The sequence below is a fragment of the Lutjanus erythropterus genome, chromosome 6, assembly GCF_056507025.1.
Source record: "Lutjanus erythropterus isolate fLutEry1 chromosome 6, fLutEry1.hap2, whole genome shotgun sequence".
NCBI lineage: Eukaryota > Metazoa > Chordata > Actinopteri > Lutjaniformes > Lutjanidae > Lutjanus > Lutjanus erythropterus.
In genome coordinates, this window is record NC_139322.1 from 14,162,796 (window position 1) to 14,187,745 (window position 24,950).

The 24,950-nt window shown below is 41.9% G+C and overlaps 1 protein-coding gene across 2 annotated transcripts; it reads left to right on the plus strand.

The window, feature by feature from the left end:
- Positions 1-753: 753 nt before the first annotated feature.
- Positions 754-24,761, plus strand: LOC146325004 (uncharacterized). Of its 2 annotated transcripts, none has more exons than XM_084720714.1 (3): positions 754-1,208; positions 19,169-20,946; positions 23,060-24,761. In XM_084720714.1, exons 2-3 carry the CDS (start codon positions 19,327-19,329, stop codon positions 23,525-23,527), a joined length of 2,088 nt encoding a protein of 695 aa, XP_084576840.1. In that variant the 5' UTR covers positions 754-1,208; positions 19,169-19,326; the 3' UTR covers positions 23,528-24,761. The 2 variants fall into 2 exon arrangements, with proteins under 2 accessions (XP_084576840.1, XP_084576841.1); XM_084720715.1 differs by lacking the exon at positions 754-1,208 and adding an exon at positions 14,550-15,909.
- Positions 24,762-24,950: the final 189 nt, after the last annotated feature.

Here is a 24,950-nt window from a genome sequence, read left to right on the forward strand (position 1 = left end):
TTTGACCTAGAACCCACTTGGGGGGTTCTATTAAGAACCTTTTTAGATCCCAAGGGTTTTATCTCAAACCCATCCATGGTGCCCTATCAAAAACCCTTTTATATTTCAAGGGTTTTATTTAGAACCCACCTAGGGGGTTCTACCGTGAACCCTTTCATAGTCTAAGCATTTTATCTAGAACCTAGATGGGAGGTTCTACTAAAAACCCTTTTGTTGACAAGGGTGTTGACAAGAACCCATCCGAGGTATTATAAGATAAGCCATAGTCCCACAATGGGGAAATTTTGAAGGTTTATACCCACCCAGGGGTTTTACTGAGAACCCTTTGTTGTGGTACAAAGAACCCTTGACAAACCCTTGATGAAAAGATTTCAACAATCCTTGAAGAACCCTTTCTTCAAGGGTTCTTCAGAGGCAAATGGTACTGATTAGAACATCAGTCCTTCAAGGAGAACCTTTTTGGGGCCCTTGTTTCTAAGAGTGTAGTGATTATGTTTAGCTCTCTCACCTATGGCACTGTGCGTCCGGCGAGCACACCTTTCCCCATCATCATCTGTGGGCTGCGATTGGCTGCTGGGCTAAGAGGCTGAGGTGTTGCAGCAAATAGCACGAGCCGTGGGCTGGTCCATTCCGCGGCTCGAGGGAGGTTAATGAGTGAAGCTGCTGGGCTATCAGCCAAACATGAGCAGCAATGCTAAGGCTCCCACAATGAGCCTGACTGTATTACCACTGAGCTCTGTCTAATTATACACTCCCAGAGAGGCAGAGACACAGACACAGGGAGAAGGAGAGCATATTAGGCAGGGGAAAGAAAAAGTTATCAAGTGTCAGTGTGTGTCAGAGAGACTTACTAAGAGGGATGAGTGTAGATTGAAGTTGTAAGGGTGAGATAGAAGGTGTGTGTGTGAGTTAGAGAGAAAGGGGAGAGAGAAAGAGGGAGGAAGGGAGGGGGTTGGAGAGATCAAGCGAAGCCGGGGAGGGAGAGAAAGAGAGCGCACTCACAGGGAGATAGAGAGAGAGAGAGCAAAGAGGCGTTTAGAGAGTGAGAAGGAGGAGAGGCAGGAATAGGATGAGGGGAGGGGAGGCTGAGCAGTAGAGAGGAGGAAGAGACTCGCAGTCTCAAAACTGGATATTCCTACGTGCCTGCTCTGCTGCCTGATCCAATGAGTAAACTCTCTGCTACCTGCTACGCAAAGGCACCCGGCGAGGTATGTGACCACACCGCTTCCTCCTCCTCTGAGTGTGTGTGTGTGTGTGTGTGTGTGTGTGTGTGTGTGTGTGTGTGTGTGTGTGTGTGGGGGGGAGAGAGAGAGGGAGCGCAGGTGTGTTAGCAACTTTGAATGAAAGGATAAACAGACCGTGCTGTGTGTTATGAACGCTCTGAGGAAACAGGTTCAGGAGTTACTGTAGGTTCATGTCATCCTGTGAGTGAGAGCCGGGTTAATTATAGGAAGAAAACATGTCTGAAATGTGTGTGTGTGTGTGTGTGTGTGTGTGTGTGTGTGTGTGTGTGTATATGTGTGTGTGTGTGTGTGTGTGTGTGTGTGTGTGTGAATGAGCGTGTGGTATACACTCATGTAAGCCGGCACCTGTGTGTGGGGGTGTTTGTGCGCGTGGAAGAGAATAAGAGTGTGAACAAGAGGGAGAGTGTGACTGATCCAGAGACAAGGAGTGTGTTAAGAAGACAGAGACAGAAAGACAGACAGACAGAGGAAGAGAGGGACAGACAGAGATAGAGAGAGAGGTGGAAGTCCATCACTCAGCCTGACGGCAGATCAGGACTTTCAGAATTAGAGCAGTGGGCTTAAATAGCCTTGGTCCAGAGATAGCCAGGGGCCCTGGAGGAGCCCGCTTAAACTGGGAGGGACGGATATGTGATGGGTGAGGGTGGGGAGGGGGGGGGTGGGGTTTAGTCGAGTTGAGTCGGGGAAAAATTTTGGAAAGAGACAGAATGAGGGAGGAGGAGAGAGAAAATATGAGGTGCAGATGTTGGGGGCAAGTCTGGGGGAAGATCTCAGGCAATCAAAGGGAGGATGTGCAGGTGCATCAGGCGGAGGGGTTGGGTAGCATTTGGATTTTTGAGGATTCTTTTGTCCGATGGTGCTTATCGGTTTTGATTCCTAACAATTCTGAGTTCCAATTCCTTGAGTGTCCTCCCGCTCTCTTCACAACATAAATGTTAGCAGTGGAAACACTGAGCCAAGCTAATATTAGCTAGATCGGTCTTTCTCAACCCTTTTTGTGTCACAACCATCCAGAAAAATCAAACATTATATCAGTGATACAGGCTCCACAGTCTAAAATACGGCCCTCATTTCCAATCATGTTTGACGAGTAGTTTGTTATGTTTGCTGTTTTATGTTACAAAATGCAAATGTTAGTTTTTGTTGGTGTTTGTGTCTGTGAACATGGTGATTTATGTTGGTAATTGGCATATTTTTGCTGTTTATATTTTTAACCATTAGTGAAGTGGCCGTTACATTTCTTGAGACCAGCTGTGTTTTGCATATTTTTGGGTGCTTCTGTCATTAAGAGACTTGCATTGGTGAGAGCTACTTCCTGGCTCTCATTTCAGTGCACTTGTCAGAGTATGTTAGTTTATTTTATCATTCACAGCCCCTCTCTTTTCTGGCTTCTTGAATATTTGGGGCTTTACTTAAACTACTTTACTGCAACGATAGAGGCGTATCCCATCCTTGTGAAGTGTTTTGTGTGAAAGCATTTGTTAAATTCACCTGCTAGTCAAGCAACAGCTGAGTAGGTTAACTGAGAATAAAGCTGGAGTCACGATTTAATGAGACAAATGCATAGAGTGGTGCGGAAATAAGTCTTAAAACCCAGAAATGAGTTAGCATATTTGCACTTCCAGTTCCCTCTTTTCCGAGTCCAACTCCATGTTATTTGCAAGGGTTTTTGGTTAGACGCCCAAAATAAGGTCTGTGCTTAAAACACAAGCTTAAAAGATTTTCACATTTTGTTCTACAATATAAAATATGTCAGTAAGTACCACGCTCGTGAATTTGAGGCTTTTACGTGTCTTAAAAAAGGCATTTAACAAGTGGTTAAATGAGACAACAGGGGTTGTCATGGACAATAAATGTCATAATGCCGAACACTATTCAATTAGTGGGGATGATGTTGAGTCAGAAGGCCATGGTATAGCTCATTTATAGTTTAGATTACCTTTGTACCTACGGCAGTTGTGTTAATGCTTCAGATATCACAGGAGTGACATTAATTTCTAAAGATGATCTTGCCAATTATCTTCACCACAGAGCTTATTTTCTGCACTAATACAACATCCAACAGAAAAGTCCCATTGGCTTTTTGTGGAAGGAGGCAGGGCGATGTTAACTTCAGGGTTAGCTTACAGAACTGTGTTATCCCTGCAGCACTCTAATAGGAGACAGGAGGACATGCATGCATTCAACTCATAAGTATACAGGCATCGATAGATAGCTTGGTCGATGTACGGTAGGCATTTGCAGTACACGATTTCATTTGAAACTAGTGTGAGAGAAAGTAGGATTTCTTAATGATTCCAATGTTGTAATTTTGGAATCAATTCTTATTCAGAATCGGCTCTCAAGCCCCAGTCCTGATCTGTAATCTAGCTTCTCATTCAACCAATGTAAAGGATACATGAGGCAGCATCCACTGGAAGAACTTCCAATGTCAGCCTTAATTTTTAATCACAACCTCGCAACACTCCTTCTTGGTCAAGGACTTTAAATGTGTCCATTTCTGCGTCCCTCTGTTGGGAACGCAGAGATATGTTTGGGGTTCAGTTACCGACTCCGCTCAAATCCCTCCTCATTTCTCGCCATTCTCCATGGAGAAATACTACGCCAGTGTGCACGATTATGATTTCTGTATGTCTATTTCTGCTCCAGCAGGCGCTGTCCTTCTGCTGCAGTGATACCCCATATGCTGCATATATAGGAACTCTTTACAGGTTCAGACAGTTCTCAGCTATAGATGTCTTTCAAGCGAGACGTACAACATTTGTCCCTGCTGACTTAATTCACTTATTTCAATTATGAGGACAATCTGCTGGCGTGTACAGGAAGCCTTATGTCAATGAGAGATTGCTTCTAGAAATGCTCGTTTTGAGTACGCCTCATGTGCCAGGAGCAATTTTTCTTGTAGTTTCTAATGTTGGATTTATCACTATCAAGTTGAAGCAAGGACTCTGTGGTGTACCAGAGAGGATTTGTGCCAAGGTGGGGCTTCAAAACCCAGATCTCCTGTGTTTAATATATAACTTACAAACATAAAACCTAGAGCTATATTTTATGACTCTGGCTGTGTCCTCATGAATGATGTAAAGATGACAAACAGGAACTGAATGTAGGCATGTTTCTGTGTCTTCTGGGAAACAGAAATACAACTTGTCTCTGTGGACTGAATGAGAAATACAGCATGTTCTCTCATCCCATGTTTCTTAGAGTACTGTCACCCTGAAGAGCGGCACAGGCCTCTTGTGGGAGAAGGTTGAGTGGCTGCTGGCCCTTTAAGAGGTCTATTTTTACAGGGGCACACTCATGCATGGAGCGAGGCGCTCAGAGGAGGCAGTGGCACACGGAGAGACTCTATCTGCGCTTCCTCACTTCTGTGACTCCACACAACACATCCTGTAGGACCATAACCTTGTGACTGAGTGGCCGAGAGAGAGTCCTAAAACTTGTTCAGCCCATAAGAGGAGCATGCATTCTTTCAAACACGAAAAATCATCAAAAAAAAAATGGAAGTTACGAGGTTTGCGCCCGACAGGGAGAATCAGCCCTTTTAAAGTGGATCTCTCTGAAGTCTAGAAGTGATAATGAGTGGGAGCTCGCAATAAAGACACCCTTATGCACACTGTACACAAATGTGCCAACATTCCCACATACTTGTTTTGATATGCAGATAGCTATGAAAGAAATCTGAAAACATTCATGCCCCCTTCTTACAAACACATAATACACTTTAGTTTACTTACACCCCCACACTCCTCGAAAGAAGCCACAAAAAATGAGCACATTTTGGAACATTTTTACACAAACACATCCATGCACTTAGGGGTGCGCGTAGTGCTGTACACCCACGTAAAAAAATTACTTATACATCCTCAATATCTGGACCTAAAATAATCTTCTCCTTATGCAATCTGCATGTTATATAATGCATGGCCTGTCATTATCACAGCGCTCCTTCACGCCCTGCTGTGCCTCTCCACCTACAGCACCACACAGACAGCCAGGCAGACACACACACACACACACCCTGCACCTTGTGTTGACAGTCATATACTCTACTCTAGCACTCTCACCCACGTTGAGTGTGTGCTCTCAAACAGCCAGCCAGATGAGTGAGAGGGAAAGACACAGAGGAAGACCAAGAGTAGGTGGGGTGGAGGGGGGGACTGAAAGTGAAAGAGACAGGGAGGGAAAACTTAGAGAGTGAAATGTACATTCATGCAGAGACAACGCATTTGCATGATTATATGAATATGTGTGTTGTAAGGGCTGTATGTTGTATGTTCCCTCTGAGAAAATTCCCGTCTTTAGACCGGCTGTGGGCGCAGCAGTTCCGCGGGTATTTGAGGCTACGTAACCCTACATAACCTCATTTTTGTACTCATTTTCTTTACCATCCGGTTCCTCTTCAGGGTCCCAGAGAGCAGGGAAACACTCACCAGCTCATTGCAGGATGTGTGATGGATAATCACTGTCACCATCAGTCACAGTCACACCTATGGGCAAACACAGACTTGCATGTCTTAGCTTGTCTTACATGTCATTCACTCTCAGAGAAAGGGAGTCAGACCGCCATCCATCTTGCTGTTTGGCAACAAAACTGCACTGCCCTGACATTATCTCAAACTAAACTTCATTTAATTAGAAATGTTTATGAAAAGTTCAGCTCCCATAATTTTTAAATCATTCTAAAGTGAACTACCAAATAAAACGATACAGGCTTCACATCCACAATTGACTTGCTTCACAGAAAGTTTTTTAAGAAACAGTAGCATAGGACCAATCACTGTTTCTTTACAATAACTTCTGAGTAGAAAACCCCTGTGGACATACGTACAATTTGAAGGAATAGTGCGGATTACTTGATGTGGAGTTGAAGTACTTTTATTCAGTTTATTAGTTACAGCAGATGCCGGTCAACACGCTCCCAATTTGGAGACGCAGAGAGGTGCACCAGCAAAGAAACTAAGCAATGAACTGTTATGGACAGGGTCAGCAGCAAATGATATTTGAGCAATTTTTTAAGTCCACCTTAAAAAATTAATATCATTTTAAGTGTACGCTTTATTTACAATATTTTCACTGCTTTACCTTGCCATCAGACAGCCTTCCACGACGATACCAACCAAACTACAAAATATACCAACCAAACTCCATATGCAAAATCAGTAATTTTACCTTGCAGAGAGAGGAGTTACTGATCTACCACTGCCTCGATCTTTTAGTTTCTTTGTGCTATTGTATGACTTTGGTGAATCTGAACTATCCTTTTAAAACACCATAGTCACATAAAAGCCAACAAGTTGAGGCAACAGTAAACCAAAAACTCCAGTGTTCTGCCTGGTAAAATGACTTATTTTAACAGTGGAGTTTGGTTGGTTTGGAGAGAGCGATAAATGGCTTATATAACAGCAGTTTCTCATCAGAAAAGGCTGTCTGACGACAAAGTACAGAGAATTGAAAATATTCTAAATAGTCATCTCATATCTCATACAACCCCACTATCCCTTTAATAGCGGCAACATGTTGAATGTTTTCTTTTTTTTGGATTATTATTTTATATATCTCATTCATCACGTTTTGTGATTTCCTATTTCAACCCTCTCACTTATGTTAGGTGGGAGACCTAATTTATCTGTTGGCCACAGAGTTTACCCAGAACGAGCAGGTAGTCTTGACCAGCGGTGAAATGTCAGTGTTGGGTGGTTTATCAAAAATGCTAGCACAGTACATAAAATAAGCAGGAATGTCAAATAAGTTGGACCAGCAATTGTTTTTTTATTATATATGTTGAAACATTACAGTTACAGCTGAAAATAACAACACAAGTCAAGATAAGTCAAATTTTATTTGTATCGCCCAATATCACAATTTGCCTCAGACCATTTTTCAAAGTGTACAGTGTTCGACAACCTCTGTCCTTTAGACCTGCGATTGGATAAGTAAAACCTCCCCACAAAAACTTTTTAAAAAACAAACAGGAAGGAAAACTTTGCTGATTTTACATATCTCTGCAGTTCCGATCAGTTGCCAGTTATCTACCGGGATCGAATGTTTTTCTTAGCAAGACATCACGGTGATTTGGTCTATTGCATGAATTTCTCTGAAGGTTTATGCTGATCGTGAATGTGTTCTGCGTTATGCCATTTTTGAATCAGTCAAGGGGACCTCCGCTGCCACTTTTCCCAGATGAGCACTCTCACAGTTGGAAGGGTACGGAATTGGCTTGGGATCTCAGCTGGGAACCGGGAGTGTGATGAATAATCCCAAACAGAGGCAGGTGTTGAAATATAGTTGACACTGTGCCAGACTACTTTAAGGTGACAGACACACCTGTTGGTTGTTGTGTACCATGAGAGGAACATGCAGGAAGTGATATTTCAGAGGATACATTTAGATTCACATCCACGTATGTGTGAAGGGACGTGTGTGTGTGTGCACGTGATGGTGCATGCGTGTGTCTGTGTGTGTGTGTGTGTGCATAATGCAAACATGCGTATGCAGTCTGTCAGATATCTGAGTCTTTTCCTTGCTCTTTGTGTTGGTACAGATCGTTTTCTTTGGACCTGACTTGCTAACCCTTGTGTATGATCAAGCAGTATGTTCTCCTCCTCCTCCACACTTCATCTACAATAGGGGTCAATGACCTTTCAACTCTGCCACCCACCACCTACACCCACAGTTTTTCAACCAGGCCTGCCTCTTTGCCTGCAAGTGAATCTGCTCCCTCGTACAGACAGACCCAACATGCGCAAACACAATAAATTGCACAGTATCGGTTTTGGTATCACTGTACAGAAAGTGTAACATCTGAGACATCCTGTAGCCTATGGCATCAATAGTGTCCTGAAAGCCTGTCCTCAAGTTAGTATTACCTTCCTTTCCCTTTGCAATGCCTCCCTATTCATTCTACTTCTTTTTTTATCCTGTGCTACATTAAAACCACTCAGCAAAACATCTTTCTGTAATTTAATTTGATGTCTTTTTTGTAATTATTAGCAGAGATGATCAAATAGCTGAGTGACAAAGGTTCTCTCTCAAGTGGGACTCTCCCTTTTTTCATTTTGAAAACACGCATTAAACCCACTCAATCCTATTTCAATATAATTTGCAGCACCCTTTAGAACAAACAGCATAAGCCGTGTTTTTAGTAAATGGCTGTGACCGTGTGTGGCTGGGCAGCAGATTTGGTGTGGGAGGGGTTGCAGAGCAATAGCAATAATGGCAGTGTATAGCAATGTTGCCTTGAATACCAGCAGTGATAAAGGTATTCCAGACAGTATCTATGAAGCCAGTCTAGACAGTCTCTGTGAAAATGAATGGCACTTCAGCTACCAATGGGAGACCTGGCCATGCTCTCTCCATGGAGATGTCATCACTATGCTTACAGCTTGCTGACATTTTGCTGCTAAACTATAGAGAACCAAAAGAAACCTAGTTTGACTGGCAGTCGCCAGGGGACAGTGCCAAAAACAACAAATCTTTGGAATGAAAAGTAATCCCCCCCTTTTCTTTCACACACACACTCTTGTCCTCTCTTTTTCAAGCCGTTTCTACCCCATCAGACTTTGTCTCTCTCCTCCTCTCCTCCACCCTCAACCCCCCTCGTAAGCTACTGATCTCATAGCGTGAGAGTACTACTCGCATCAAGGGCTCTGAGTTGGGATAATCATGTCACAAACTGGCGAGAGGGGCTGCTACCTGTGAGCCAGTGAAGCTAAGCATGTAAAAACTTTTAAAACTAATTTAAAAAGCTGCAAGGGTGGAAATACAACAGCATGACTGTGCATCAGCAGTATGTGACATCACTGCAGTTGCTTAAGAATTGCTGTCACCTAACCCATAGTGGCACATTTGTTTGTTTCATGCTTTTTTGTGTGATGCATATGATGCCTACAAATTGAAACCGAAGTCGAGTCTTTGTGGTTGAAAATATAACTGGTGCAGATGCCGCATAAGAGGCATATTATCAGATTGAGGCAGTGGAAAAGTACAAAAATGAAACTCCCATCAGTAGACACTTAAATGTCAATGAATGACAACAACATAACACCCGCTTCAGAAAATGTCAGCCACAAGGTTTTGCAGAATACCTGTTAACTGTTGCACTTGTTCCTCTCTGCTGACCTCTGAGTGCACATTCGTATGTGCAGTGTACATGTCTGTGTGTATTTACAGGAACACTGCAGCAGTCTGCCATGGTCAGAGGAAGAGGAGAACGCGAGGTGGAGGAATTTTTGCTTCTGCTGACTGGCTGACCTGCATGTAATTAGTCAAGTCATATTTTTAACTGATATTGCGTAAAAGCCAGCTTAAGGAGCCATAGCTGCCCTATTTATACCCTAGGGGCTAATGGCCTGTACCACTACACAGGGGGATTTCCTCCCAGAACTATACTAAGCCTGCCTTAGGCCGTACCAGTTAGGATTCACAGGGATTAACCCAGCAATACGTTACAGGCGTCACACTGTAACTGTCTGCATCACTCACACTGTTCTGCTCTCTTCCTATCAGCTCTTTTCTTGCAGACTCAGCTTACGACTCTGCTTTTTAGGAGGTGGAATATTTGGTTTATTTTGCTGTACTTGTGGCACACACTGTTGATCTTATCCTTAATCAAAAACAGCAGATATCTTTAGGGATGTAACCACATATCGAACATTGCGATAAAGAAAATGTATCAGTACTGCATTGGATAATGAGAATATCTACCATGATATTACATGGTTGATTATTTTACTTTATTATTTTTATAATTATTTATTTTTTGTTTTTATAAAAGGACTGCTACTGACTGCTGCATTGCTTTTGTTTCACAGTTGTACGTATATCAGTGAAGCCATCATTGCAAAAGACGATTCATGCCAATTTTTTGCACATGCTCAGGTCATCACTGGCTACTTTTAATTTTATTTCATTGAAGAAGGAAAAAAGAAACACTTTAAAAGAAGTTAAAAGGGAAAAAAATGTATATGAACAAAAAATGCTGTACACCTCAGATTTATTATTTAGCATTATTTATTTCAGTTTGTAATTTTTCTTATTTTTTTATATATATCAATAAATATCAAATTGTGGCCTTTTTATTGTGTTATTATTGTACCTTGACTTTTTGGTGACTTTTGGTATGGTTACTTTCCCAGATATCTTCAGTAGGGCCTGACCGATGTTGGATTTTTGGGGCCAATATTAGAGAGTAAACAAATAATTTTGTATTCTATCAATATTCTTTATACAGAATAAAATGTACAGAATATAGAATGTATACATACACACATTTTTTTGCAGTGATCCCTTAAAAGTGGTCACACATGTGACAAAGGCACATATCGGACACTGTAGCTGTTATAGGCCAATGTTGGACTGATAGTATTGGTTGACCAATTTTTTCGGTCAGGTTCTAATCTTCGTCAATTTGTGCCACAGGAGTGCAGGTCTGTAACGAGTGAGCACATTTGCACAAAGAATCAATCACAATGACGCTTTGCGTGCACGTTTGTGTTTTGGTGTGTATGGCACATACCCTGTGTGTGTGTTTGTGCACGGTGTGTGTGTGTGTGTGTGTGTGTGTGTGTGTGGGTGTTAATAGTAACTCCTGAGCCATAAGCCCATCCTCATTGTGGTTGAGCCTGCTGCGGGCAGGGCTGCTGGCTCATCCTGCTGAAGAATGGGTCAGGGCCCTGAAGGCTGACCTGGCCTTCTGCCCAATAAGCTATCGCCCGTATCACCCTGTCCTTTTATCGGCTTAGCCCGGCTCCCTGTGGAGTAAGCCACCACACACAAGGCTAGTAGTACTCCCCTACTCCCCCTTCCCTCACCCCTCCCTTCATCTCTCTATCTCTCTATCTATCTATCTGTCTATCTATGTAACTATTATTGGCCAATACTGGCCTATCACAGCTTTATCAGTCTGCATCTTGTTTGTGTCCAATAATGAACATTTTTATTTTTTTAATTATATATAAGACATTTTATGTATATTTGATCTCCTTTTTTAAGTTTGAATTTAACTTTAATATAAATATATTTTCAATTTGTGTTTTTTTTATTATAGTTAATATTATTAAAAGAATTTAGTTTCAGTAATCAGATGTTATTTTGGACAAAAAAGTTTATTGTTAAACTGTAAAATATCCTGCCTACATTTCACATCTTTGTCTCCAGTGGTGAGATACATCATTGTAGTTTCGGCCGATATTTCAATATTGGAATTTATTTACTCTCTTGTATTGTCAGCAACATCTGCCCCAATTATTTGATTTGATTTGATTTTTTTTTTTTTATTAGTAGCATTTATGTATATTTGATCCTTTTACTTAACTTAAGTAAGTATATTTAAGTATAAGTATGGATTTTGTGTATGTTTTTTTGGAGTTGATTTTTTAAATATTATTCATAATTATTCATAATTATCAAAAATCCCAGTGACAATTGACTGTTTCAGTGACCTGATGTCATTATGGACAATAAATGTATTGCTAAGCCGTACAGCTGCAGGGTTTAATCGATCATGAATCAATTATTAAATGAATCAGCAATTATTTCGATGATTGCTTATTCGGACTGAGTAATTTTTTAAGAAAAAAAAGTCCAAAGTCTCTGGTTTCGGGTTAAACTGTGAATATTTTCTGGTTTATTTTCTCCTTTTAAACTGAATATCTTTGGGATTTGGACAAAACAAGACATTTGAGGACGTCACTGTGAGCTTTGGGGGACACCGACTGACATTTTTCACCATTTTCCACCACTATTTAAAGGACCAAATAACTGATTGATTAATCAAGAATCAATCAATCTATCTATCAATCTATCTATCTATCTATCTATCTATCTATCTATCTATCTATCTATCTATCTATCTATCTATCTATCTATCTATCTATCTATCTATCTATCTATCTATCTATCTATCTATCTATCTGCTGTGTCCTCTACCCTTCCTCCCCTCCTCCTCCCCTCTGTTCAGATCTGTTACATTCAGCAACAAATTTCTGCTGCATCAGACGTCCATCATAGATCCCCCACTCAGCCTGAAACGTGATCAGACACCCCATACGAGGCTACGCATGAGGAAGGAGAAAAAAAAAAAAAAAAAAAAAACACAAAATGCATTTTCAATTTAGAAAAAAAAAAAAGGCTAGTAAAGTTCTGCTGAATGAACCCACTCTGTAAAATCTGTCACCTGTGGAAGAGTTTGTCCCCTTCTGCTTCTTTACACTTGGACCACTATCATTTGCTGTGTGCAGTCTGACTCATTTGACCTTTCTTGTCTTGGCTTGACCCTGTGTGTGTTTACGTGTGTGTGTGTTTGTGACAGACAGCTTAAATAGTGCAAAGAGAGGCAGAGACAGACAGGAACAGCAAGCATGAGTCGGAGAAAGAGTGCACCAAATGTCTCAGTGGTGCCATAAATGATTGACGGCACAGTGTGACTTCACTGTGTGTTGATGTGTGTGTGTGTGTGTGTGTGTGTGTGTGCTTGTGTTCAATATGCTAAATATCAAAATGTGCATACATAAGTAGAGCACAACAGTCATTTCTATATCCCTATATTGTAGTAAATACCCTTTGATGAACCCAGTCCTTGCTCTATTTCCTTCTCTTTCACTATGACTGGACTATTACATCTGAATGTATATCAAACACTGACTAATGCTATGATTTATGTGGAATTATATTCAAGATATATTGTGCAATTATATCTATCAGCAATAATGCTGATGTCTTCTATTTAGAAGAAAGTAATTATTTTATATGCTGCAGTACATTTTATTTATTTCATGCTATTAGTTGTTTGGTGGATAAAATGTCACAAAATGGTAAAAAATGTTGATCACTGTTTCCAAAACCCCTCTGTGGCCTCACAACCGCAAGATAATCAGTTAACTGTCATAGACCTGAAGATATTCACGAAATCAGGAATTTGCATGTTTTTTCTTTAAAAAAATGGCTCAAAATGATTATCAAAATAATTTAACACTTAACAACTAATCAACTAATAGTAGCTCTATTTCATACTTGTTTACTTTTTTTATATTTTAATTTACAAAGTATGATTTCTCACTAACTTGCGACCTTTAGTTTCAATCCTATTAGTTAAGAAGTGTGTTATTTATGTGGGAAATTATCTTGTATAATCATGTGCTGGACACTTCACAGTCATTTAAATTGCCAAGTCAACTCTGACACCTTATAGGCGCTGGGTTGCTTTGTGTAATATAATCATAGAAAAACAACTTTATTTTTATATGCTGGCGGCCTAATTACTTATTCAGGTTTTTAAAACTAATTACAGTGAAATGAAAAATTTCCTAGCTTAAAAAATAAGTAAGAATCATAATTCTTGGCCTACTGATCCCATTTATTGAATGTGAATTAATTCAATTATGAACAGATGGAGTAGATATTGTTAACTTTGTTTGTCGAGACTGATTATTATTTACATTTTTTTGTTATATGTTACAATGAGGCCCTACTATCCAAAATAAATTTCACAGTATTGGTGAATCTTTTATTTTACAGTCGTGGTCTCTTACAGTAGTGACTTCTGACGTTTCAAACAACTTTATCATCACTGTAAATCCCTCCCATCCTATCCTACCCCATAATCCCAGATCCCTGTGAGTAATAATCATAATAAATGAAGAAAACCATTAACAGTAATAGTGATAGATTTGATTAAGAAGTTTGAATAACATAAAAGAAAGAAAAAAGAGGAAAAAAGAAAAATAAGTTAACATGTATGTGGACACACACACACACACACGTATGTATGTATATAAAAAATTAAAACAGAATAATACTTTAAAAAATCAAATAATAAGATAGTATTGTTTGATCTTATCTCAGAATGCTCCAAAATGTAAAAATATGCATCTTTACTCTGTGTTAATTGTGGTACAGAGACAGCAGCACTTGTGCCCACACAATCTGAGAGCACATCGTCTTCAAACGGCATTCACTTTGAGAAAAAAAAACTAATCTCCTAAATGTCAGAGTAGACTTTCTTGGCAATTGTTGCCTCAGTGTTTCGATGTGGCCTTCAAGCTGATGTGTCTGCACACCTCCAAGTCTGATTAACTTTCCATTGCATTGAGGTTGAAAAGTTAGACAAGGTTAACCTCTAATTTACTGTTGGTGGATATTTTGCTTTGCGTTTAAAAGGTTTGATAAGTATACTCTTAGAAATATGATAGACCATAAAGATTGCTTTTTACAATTAACCACCAATAAAAATTTGATTGCTTTATTAAATCCCCCCCCCCCCCCCCCACCTCCAGTGCTCCAGTTTATGTCCTCGTTGCTGTATTGCATTTCTGCGTTGGTAATTTACATAAGCTTGTTTGAACTGAGGTTTGGCCCTGTTTCTTTTGACGAGGAGCAGACTGGGTTATTTGCATAGTGTTGCATCCTCAACCTTGGGCCTATTTATTATTTTGTAAAAGGTTTCTATACTGACAGGTCTCTGATTTCTCGCCGTGAATGAACCACACTGCTCGCACGAATTCAGCCCTAATAAGCCTTACCAGCCATACCAGCACACTTCACTGGCACTGACTGAATCACTGAAGCAAATCATTCAGAGCTCTCCTGCAGTGCTCCTGTTAGCGTATGAGCCTGTGTGTGTAAGTGTGTGTTTTTATGTGTGTGTATATGAAGTCAAATCAAATTTAGTCATAAAAGCTCTTTTAACAACAGGTTCGTCACAAAGTACTTTGATGAGAACAAAGGACACAAATTCAGACGAAAACTAGAGATAAACAAAAAGAACTAGTGTGTGCGTGCATGTGTGTAGTGTGTGTGTGCGTGTGCGTGTGTGTGTGTGTGTGTGCTTGATGGATGTGAGGTTTAGTTTTGAGTCAGAGGCAGCAGCAAATGCCTAAGTCTGAGAGTGTGTGTAGGATGAGCCTCCTACCACGTCCCTCCCTGTCTCTCATCAACTGTCTCTCTGCCTCCCCTCCATCCTTCCCTCTCTTTTATGTGCCAGCATGTCTTCTGAAAAGTGTCACCAGAAATATAGAATAAAGATCTGACTATAGATTAATTGATTGAGTGATGACTTTTCATGTTAGAAGACGTGTTTAACTGGTGAAACTTGCGTGGAAAGCAGCACAAAGGCGGCATATAGTCAGCATATACTGTCCAATATATAATCTGTATGTGCTGCATCCTTGACTGTTTGTGTGTGTGTGCGTCTATATGTGTGTGTGTATGTGTGTGTATGCATGTTTGTATCACTCACAGTGATTAAAGCAAGTGGGCGGCAGCAGCAACTGGTCTGCCTGTGTGGCTCTGCATAGCAGACATGTTTCTCACTGCTAGATATTACTCATTTCCTCAGCCCTTTGCACACACAAGCACACACACTCACACACACACTCACACTCTTGACATACACACTCTCACATACACAACAGACACAGAGACGGATAGCAGGCTCTCAGTTCTTTCCCTCAGTTTGGTGGGCTCGCTGGTGTTATTTCATGCGTACAGAGATCAGAGGCAGTGTGTAGCTGGAGGCTGCTGATATCTGCGGGTGTTGTAACTGGCGGTGGTGCTGTGGAGGAGCAGTGTAGTGCACAGTGAGGAGCTGAGGAGTGGGTTGACCCTCTGGGAGGACTGGAATATGAATGACTGCCAACACTGGGACGTCTGCTCAGCCCGCACTAAGGTTAGTCTCACATCATACCACAACAACTACTAACTCCATCAACCTGTCTGCCTGCTGGCTCCCTCATTCTCTAACTGCTCTTTTGATTCAAAAGAGCTGCTGTTGACTCTTTTTCTACTGCAATTAGCACTGCTGGACTATTGATTGAGGTTTCTTTGATAGCAAGAAGAGGCAAAAGTAGAGACTAATAATCTGCAGTTCTGTTTTTCTGAGGTTTTCAGTCATGAGTGAAGAGGTACGTTTGACAGTTCTCCCGAGAAATACGTGCAGAGAAAAGGCGGGATGAGGTGGAGTGGTGCAAATAGACATGTCAAATTTGACAATTACTTAAGAGCAAAAAGAAGAATCTAAGCATTTTATGTTTTTATATACAAACATAAAAGCAAACCATTTCAGACTTTTGTATTTTTAACAGTTTTAAGCAAAAAAAAAAATGTAAAGAACTTTTCAGATAAATTGCATTTCTGCTTACATACTGTAACAATTCAAAAGTCTTGAAAAAGAGGAGTATTTCATTAAAAGTGCAACATCATTATGCCTGCTGTGATCTGTCGTTTTTGATATATTTAAATGCTACGAGCACAGTAGCTCCAGCTAAACTCCAGCTCTGTGTGCATGTCTGCACAGTGTAGGAGTATTCTGTTAGAAGACGTTTCTCTGCAAACTCCTCCACATGCACAATTGTGTTCTTTGTTTTCCTGTACTTTTTTGGCAAGTTTATATTAGGTCTATTTTGACAACCTTTTTCATGAGGGCTGTCGAGATGACAAGGGCGTCGAGTCATTTGAGGACAACCACTGAAAGCAGATTTTTTTTTTTTTTTTTTATCTAAGAAACCTGGATTCTAGTTCAACTTCTGATGCAGCCAGTACAGCGGAACTCTTAAGCAAAAGAAACTGTGATAAATGAGACAAATTTGGACCTTATTAATATTGTATTTAACTTTAGATTTTATTTTGAAATGTCTTTTTCGTGTGGGATTTCTTTTCTTTTTTTTAATTTTCAAAACGCATTTTTGATAAGGGAAAAATTAACTTGTTTCTTTTGTGGCTGCAGCTAATTATTATTTTCACTATCGGTTAATCTGTTGATCATTTTTGTGATCGGTTGTTTAGCTGTCCGGTCCATAAAATTTTAGAAAATGCTGAAAAACATTGATTTCTGCTTTCCTCAAATGTCTTATTTTGTCCATAACCCAAATATGTTCAGTTTTCTGTCATAGAGAAGTAAAGAAACCAGAAAATATTCATATTTGAGAAGCTGAAATCTGACATTTTGGATATTTTTCTCTTTAAAATTTGCTCAAAATGATTAATCAATTATCAAAATAGTTGCCAATTAATTTAGTTGACAAATAAAACATTAATCATTGCTGCTCTATTTAAGCTTTCTATTTAGTCAAGTTGCTTAAATGTGCAGGTAAAGATGCTGTGTTTCTCTTATGATGTTAACTAGTTGTCACATTTAACAGATTGAACAGATTGAACAGATTGTCATCAACATGATTTAAAAATACCATTTCTGAGAGACAGGTTGATATAAAACTAAATGAAGATGTGAATGGACTACATAAGGAATGATTTATTATTGTTGCTGCCGTCTGACAGCTTTTTGTCTCTAATATATCGTTTTTTATGAGGTCAAGGGGTTTTTTCAGCGCACAGAAGGCCACGTTATCTCACCACTGAAATGAAAATATATCACTTTAATTGGACTCATAAGCTTTTACGTCCTAACAGCGACATGTACATGACCTAATAGTTGTCCATCACAAACATTTCCCACGTTCTAGTCCGTCTCGCCCGTCCTGTGAGTGTCTGGGACAATCAATCCCCCTCCTCTTGCCACCCAGTTTTCAGTTTTCCACTCAGATGCACAAACAGCTTGCTCCACTCTCACACTTATTCTGTTTTTGGACCAAGTCACTTGATGAGCAACAGTTTACCCGCCTCTCTGTGGAGTATCCCCGTCTAACCTCTATAGCCGACTGGATGTGTGTGTGTGTGTGTGTATGTGTGTGTGTGTGTGTGTGTGTGGACACAGTTGCCATGGTGACAGTGGGGTGGATGGATGGTGAGACGGCAGGGAGTTGGGAGGCTGTTGAGACAGACATGCGGGTGAGTGCGGGGCTGAGTGGCAGCTCGGTGCTGTGGTGTTGTGGCGGCAGCGGCAGAGAGAGCAGCGATGGCGGTGGCGGTGCTGCCGATGGTGGTGGTGGTGGTGGTGGAGGGAACAGCTGGCGCGGCAACCATCACTTCAAAAGAGCTCATTTAATACGTTTGGAAGAAGAATTAGTAGAGCTCCCCCGCACTTCTCACTGAATGAAACAAGGCTGCAAAATCTCTGACACATTCGAGGACTCAAACACAAACACACACGCACACAAAGACCTAAACAAATAAACACATTCACACATTCTTCCTAGAAAAAAAAAAGTTACACATGGCGCACATGCATGCACACACACACACACAAACACTCACACACATTTCCCCACACCCCTGCTGCGACACACAATTAATATGCAAAGACACATATCCTGTATCCACAACAACTGGTGGTAATATCAACAGTGTTTCTGTCAGCTTTTGGGTGGGTGGTGACCAGCTTTGCCTATCACTGGGGGAGTAAGTACAGCTGCCTGAGGGAGTATTTGTGTGTCTGTTGCTGTCCATGTGTGCGTCTGAAAGAGAAGGGGTGGGGGGTGGGGGTGCTGTAGTAGTAAGCTTATATAGAATACAGAGAACACCCGGGGGTGTCGTGGGGGTGGTTCATGAAAGTGGTACAAAAACATATCTACATATTCCAATCATCCCCTGAGAGTCAAAGATGAAAACTCTCCTGCTGTGAGTGCTCGATGTGTGTGTGCTCTTACACACACATACTGCACTGCCTCTGAACTTCATTGGCTGCAAAATATATTTTTAGCCCACATGTGGGAGTAATGTGTTTGAATGAAACGAGTAAGTTGGGTAGTTTCAGTCCCACCGCAGCGCACAAAGGTAATGACTAATTAGTGACAGCTATCAGAAAGCTTTAAAGTTTCTAACCTTTTTACAGGAGTTTATGTGAGGGAGTCACTCCATCTGTCTGATGGAGCTGAATGTTTGTTTGCATGTCTGACCATCAGACTGCCAGCTCAATTCTAACAACAACTGATGCCAAGACCTGACAGACTGTCCCTTTTCTATGCTTTTGTCCTCTCCCTCCTTTTTACCTACCTTTTCTTTGTTTCTGTCCTCGTCCGTCTTTTCTCCAGGTGAGTGGTGCTTCAGTGCGAAAGAATCAACAGTGATCTGACAGTGATGCTGTGTAGCAGCCTTCCCCTCTGTCTGCGCCCCCCGTTCTCCCGCGAGGCCCATGTGACCTAGCCTACACCCACGCACAGGGGGCCCCCACTGCCGCTGGAGCCCACCCATGAATCCCAGCCCCGACCGCGGCAAAGAGTGCCTCCCTCCCAAGAAGAGGGAGTCTCGGCAAGGATCGTCGGAACACCAAGTCCCTCTGGACGAGTTTAAACCCCCGGTGCCTCTGCGGAGCCGGTCCAGCGCAGGAGGAGGGGAGGGAGGCAGGGAGGCCAGCGACAGGGACCGAGCTCTGATTAACCCAAACCCCCATCTCTTACATACTCCTCCGCCCCTTCCTGCTCCAGCACCGGGCCTCCCCCTGCCCTTACCATGGCACCTGAGCTACTCTCCCTCTGTCTCTCTCCCCCTTTTCCCAGGGCAGGTCAGCGAGAGGAGGAGCTCAGGGTCTCCAGCCTGGAGAGATGATCCTCTCCCCTCACCCCTGAGCCACCACTCCAGGTGGCTCAGAGGGGATGGGCCCCTCCCCTTGCCACCTTCCCCATCTTCTTCCTCCACCTCCTCCTTTAAGACTCCCTTCCCAGCTGATTCTAGAGAGATGTGGTCCTACATTAACAGTGGCCGGCGCGACAACAGCTCCTCTCTCTTCTCCCCATCATATTTGTTTAGCCACCACTCTCTCTACCCTCAAGATCCAAGCTTAGTTGAAGCCAGACACAGATACCTGGGCAAGAGGCCCAATGGCCTGGACGGGCCAGGCAGCAGGACTGCCTCAACCTCCAGGCCTCTGCTCACAGGAGAATATGGGAATGATAGCAGCAGAAGCAGGCTGGATATCAGTCCACATAGCACCCATACCAACGGTGGACGGAGACAACAGGAAGACCTAACATCCCGCGTCCACTCTGGAGGGCCATTTTTGTCAGACTCTCAAGCTCAGGAGGGCCCTGAGCCACATTCCTCACTGCAGGACAGACATCCTCATGGGATAGTTAAGACCAGCTCCAATTTACTCTCAAACAGTCCCCACCCCCTAGGACTAGTCCCCAGGGCAGGTAGAGGGGGACTACTGGACCCCCTAGGGGCCACACCAGCTGAAGCCCAGATCTACTACTCGTTGGGATCAGTGTGCCACCCTAGTCCTCAGGCACAGACTTACCCCTTCTACAGCCCCTCAGGAACACCTCTGTACAACCTGCACAGGGAGCCAGGCCCCAGGCAGCACAATCCAAGGAACTCTCCACACTCACCCCTGGGTCTGCCTAACAGCCATGACAGGTCGCAAAGAGACCGGGACAGAGATAGAGACAGAGACCAAGAAAGAGACAGAGAAAAAGTCCTTCAAAGGGACAGGGAACGAGTTAAGGACAAAGATAAAGACAAGCACCTTCAACCTGACAAAGACCAAGAAAGAGACAGTGAGCGCGAGAGACGGCGGGACAGAGAAAGAGACAGAGCGAGAGACTTATCTCCGTCCCATCATCACACCTCACCCCCGGACCTTCACCCATCTCCCCCAGCGCTCCTACCTCACTTCACCAAGGGTTCACTGATCGAGTTGGCCAGCGGGCGGTTGAAGCGGGTGGAGGAGCTGCGGACCGAGGACTTCCTGAGGAGTGCAGACACCTCGCCAGAGTTCCACCTCAGCACCTGCACCGTGCTGCTGATCTCCCCCAGCAGTTCACAGGGCTTCAGCCACCTGCAGGTCCACCTCACAGACCTCAACACTCAGGTCAGCTTTCTCTTTAGTTACATGCTTCAGCTTACAGTTGACCCTCTGCTAAGCCCTGCCCTCCTTAGTTACTGTTGCTACGCCTGTCAAGCTTTCATTCGCAACACTGCACATACTGTTGCTGTCAGGCAGATACCTCGTATTACCTTATTTCGTCATTTTTATTCTCTTGCATAAGTCAATGCTATTGGTCACCTTTTACGTGTCTCTGTAAGATTTAGAAAGCTTGGACGACATGGTGTTTGATTTTTTCTGGGTTTTTTCATTTCCTGAAAAGTTTTGGACATACAAGGTTTCCACTCAAGAGCAACAGTATGCAGTTTGCAGTGACAATGGGGGCAGGCTTAACTTCAAAATTGGTAGTAATGTTTTTAATCACTATGTCTTCGATTCCATAGAGAAGTAAACAAAAGCCACTTCTCATTTCTGGCTGCTGACCGTGAATTTTGACAGCTAAAATGACTCTCTCTTGCAGATTTCACAAGTGTAGTTAGCTGATGTAAGCTAATGCTAATGTTTAAACTCCAGCTGGAGCCAGCTGAGATGTCCGTCTCTAGCTGAATTTATAAAGTTTCCATCTGGCACATTTTAAAAATGAGAACTGTAAAAAGGTCTTAAATATGTAAATTAATTTATCAGTTGTGTACCTGAGGCTAAAGCTAAATTTCAGCAAACATTGGTTGGACCGTGAAATATGACACGTAGTTGTATATGTATACGATAGATGACAGACATATATTCATTAATGTCAGAAAAGGGAGCACAGGAATTAGATTAAATGCTAAAATTATGACCTTTGCTATCAGATGTTGTAAGTGTAGCAAGCAAATGTAACTCCTTGAGGCAGCTGAGAAGTCCGTCTCAGTTGACTTCATAATGTTTCCATCTGACACGTCATAAAACAAGAAACTTGTAAAAGGGTGTTAAATATGTAAAGTCACATAACAGCTGCATACATGATATAACATTAATGCTAAAAGACTGAGGCTAAAGCTACATCCCAGCAACCACTGGTTGTACGGTGAAATATGAAATATGTATATGTATACGACAGATGACAAAAAAAAAAGTCATTAATGTCGGAAAAGAACCACAGTGGACTTTGACCGAGCCAGACCAGATCAGCCAGACTGAAAGGCCATAACTAGTGGTGGGTTATATTTAGATTACACTGCAGCAGACCAGGAGCAGAGACTGAGAACTCAGGATGAGCGTGAGAAAAGGGAGCATGCGAATATGGCTGATAAAAACTTCTTTGATCATGACGCCTAATCTTCTGCTACAATTCTGTGGTTTAAAGTGGAGTTTCTGTTAACAGTAAGAAATAACTACAGCCGCTTTATATGTACACTCATCTCGTCTTCATTGCGCTGCTGGATGTGCTGTCTCTCTGTATGGAGGCCCATTACTGTCGATGTGCCAAAGTATCTCAAAATAATTACTTTTTATGATAAAATAATAACTTATCTCAAAATAATGACTTTTTTTAAAATTTAAAAATAATGTCTTACTACCTCAAAATAATAAGTTAGTATCTCAAAATAATGAGAATCTTTCTCATTATTATTCAGTGACATTTTAAGACATTAACTCATTATTTTAAGATACTAATTTATTATATATTGCACCTTATTTAGTATGGTGTCATTATATTGTATAGACTGACCATTGTTTTATGTGATGGCTTTGCCGCCATCAGAGGCTCTGGGATCTTTGGGCCCTCAAAAAAAAACTGACAACACCAAAGGGCAAGTGACCTTGTCCCTAAAATGATGAAATTCAAGGCCTGTTATGGTTGCTAATCTCTGATTGGACAGTTGCTTTTCGGAGGAGGCACTTAGCAAAGGGTCGACTGAGTTACAGATATCTACATTACATTACAATCATAAATAAATTATTGTATTACTGCATGACGAGATGAGTGTTAATGCAAATCAGTTTTAGTCACACTTTAGGCTTTTAGTTGCCTTGATATTTTCAGATGAAAACAGTTCAGACTGGTGTAATTTCTTACACATATTGTTACACATCAAAGTCAGGTTGTGGTGATAATCAGTGACACACATGAGAGACCTCTTGGTTGAGTGTATAACAATGTTGTGGTTTTGTGTAGGAGTTACTGAAGGTCTTGGTGGAGTATCCGTTCTTTGTGCAGGACCGAGGCTGGTCTTCTTGCTGTCCCCAGAGAACCTCACAGCTGTACGGTCTGCCCTGCCGCCAGCTCATGGAGGGGGATGTCTGCCTGGCTCTCACCCCCACACCCACCCAAACCCACCGGACACATACGCGTACCGGCTCCAGGGCCCATCGCACCCACCTCTCCTCCAGGGCTGCGGCAGAGTCCAGCAGCTCACACAGGGAGGAGATGCCACCTCCGCCTCCTCCCCCTCCTCTTCCTCACCACCCGCCTCCCACAGCGCCGGCCCCTCCACGCACCCTGGCTGCAGAGCCTCCCGCTCAGGAGCAGCCACGTCCACGCAAACGGCGCTGGTCTGCCCCAGACTCCCTCCCCTCAACGGGAACTGATGCTCCTGGCCTCCTGGATTTACCTCATGGCTCCAAGCTAATGAAGTGGCAGTAGAAACTTGGAAATGTACACGTATACATGCATACTTACACACACACATAAGCACATACACACCCTCCTTGTCTCTGTTGCACCCACCAAGACAAACAATGGAGAGACCTCAAGGCAGGGTTGCAGGGAAGGAATAAAAAAAACAATAGAAAACGCAATTTTACGGGTGTCCACACTGCTGCCCCAAATTAACCCCGTCCATCCTATTCTAACCCATCCTTTCCTGACCTTTCCTTTCCTTGACCATACTTAGCACAGCCCTAAAAGGAGCAGCAGCTGGAGGATCTCTGGGTGACTCCTTACAGACACACTGAAGACATTTAGTGAGACAATCAAGCACTTGTCTGTGTTCACTCTGTTTTTGTAATGGTTGTCCCACACACCTACTTACTGACAGTGTTTTCTGCAGGGTATCGATTTTCAATCAGTGTTAATGAAAGTAAACGCTATTGAAGAAGTGCAGATATATATGAACAAAAGTTGACTATATATATTACATTACAGATGTTATATACAGTAAATATGCTAAACAGATTTAATGCAACCTCTCTGTCAATTTTTGCAATGCATTTTTGTTTTCTTTTTTTTTTTTTATTGTTTTCTTGCTTCTGAGCCGATGTCTATGTGTCGGCCCCGGGCAGGCAAGGTGAATGTATGAGCAACTCTTCGCCTTTTTTATTCTCATCACTGGGAGTCATTTCAAACAATTGTTCGTCAAGGCATTACCCTCCAATATGTTCTTAACATTATCGCTGAGAAAGGGAGAACACTAATGAAAACTGCGTAACAGACAATCCCACCCACACAGACAGGTCTGTGCCACATCGCCTCGACACTCATGGTGTTTTTCCATTAAAAACTGAATGATGGAAAGAGTAAAAAAGTGCAGTACGGCTGAGGAGTAATGGTGCTAATAACACGTTGGAACATGATGCTTTGTGAATACTCTTGACCCCTGTGTACTGTACGCTTCTGTTCCCATCTCATTTTTTACGTACTGTATATGTTTGAAGGCAGGGAAAATGATGAAAGTATTTTAAACTCAGATACGGGTATCTCCTCTGATTCAGCACACTCTCTCACTTTAGTTTTTGTGTTTTTTATTTTATTTTCAAAAAGAAAACCTTACTCGTTGATTTTTCTTTTTAAATGTAATAGCTACAAAAATGTATATTTTTAAAAATTGTGAATCTGTTAAATGATGTTCGCTAGAAATAAAGAAAAAAAAAGCTTTATAGATTTAATTAAAGGTGTCAATTTATTCTCTGCATGTGCTGTTATGTACTATACATTTAAAATATCATTTAATGCATATGAATATGAGTTAAAGCACCAGTGTGTAGGATTTAGTGGCATCTAGGGGTAAATTCATGCGCTCATTCCAAGCATCTGAGACAGTAATAATCAACTTGCAGGCCATGAGTCA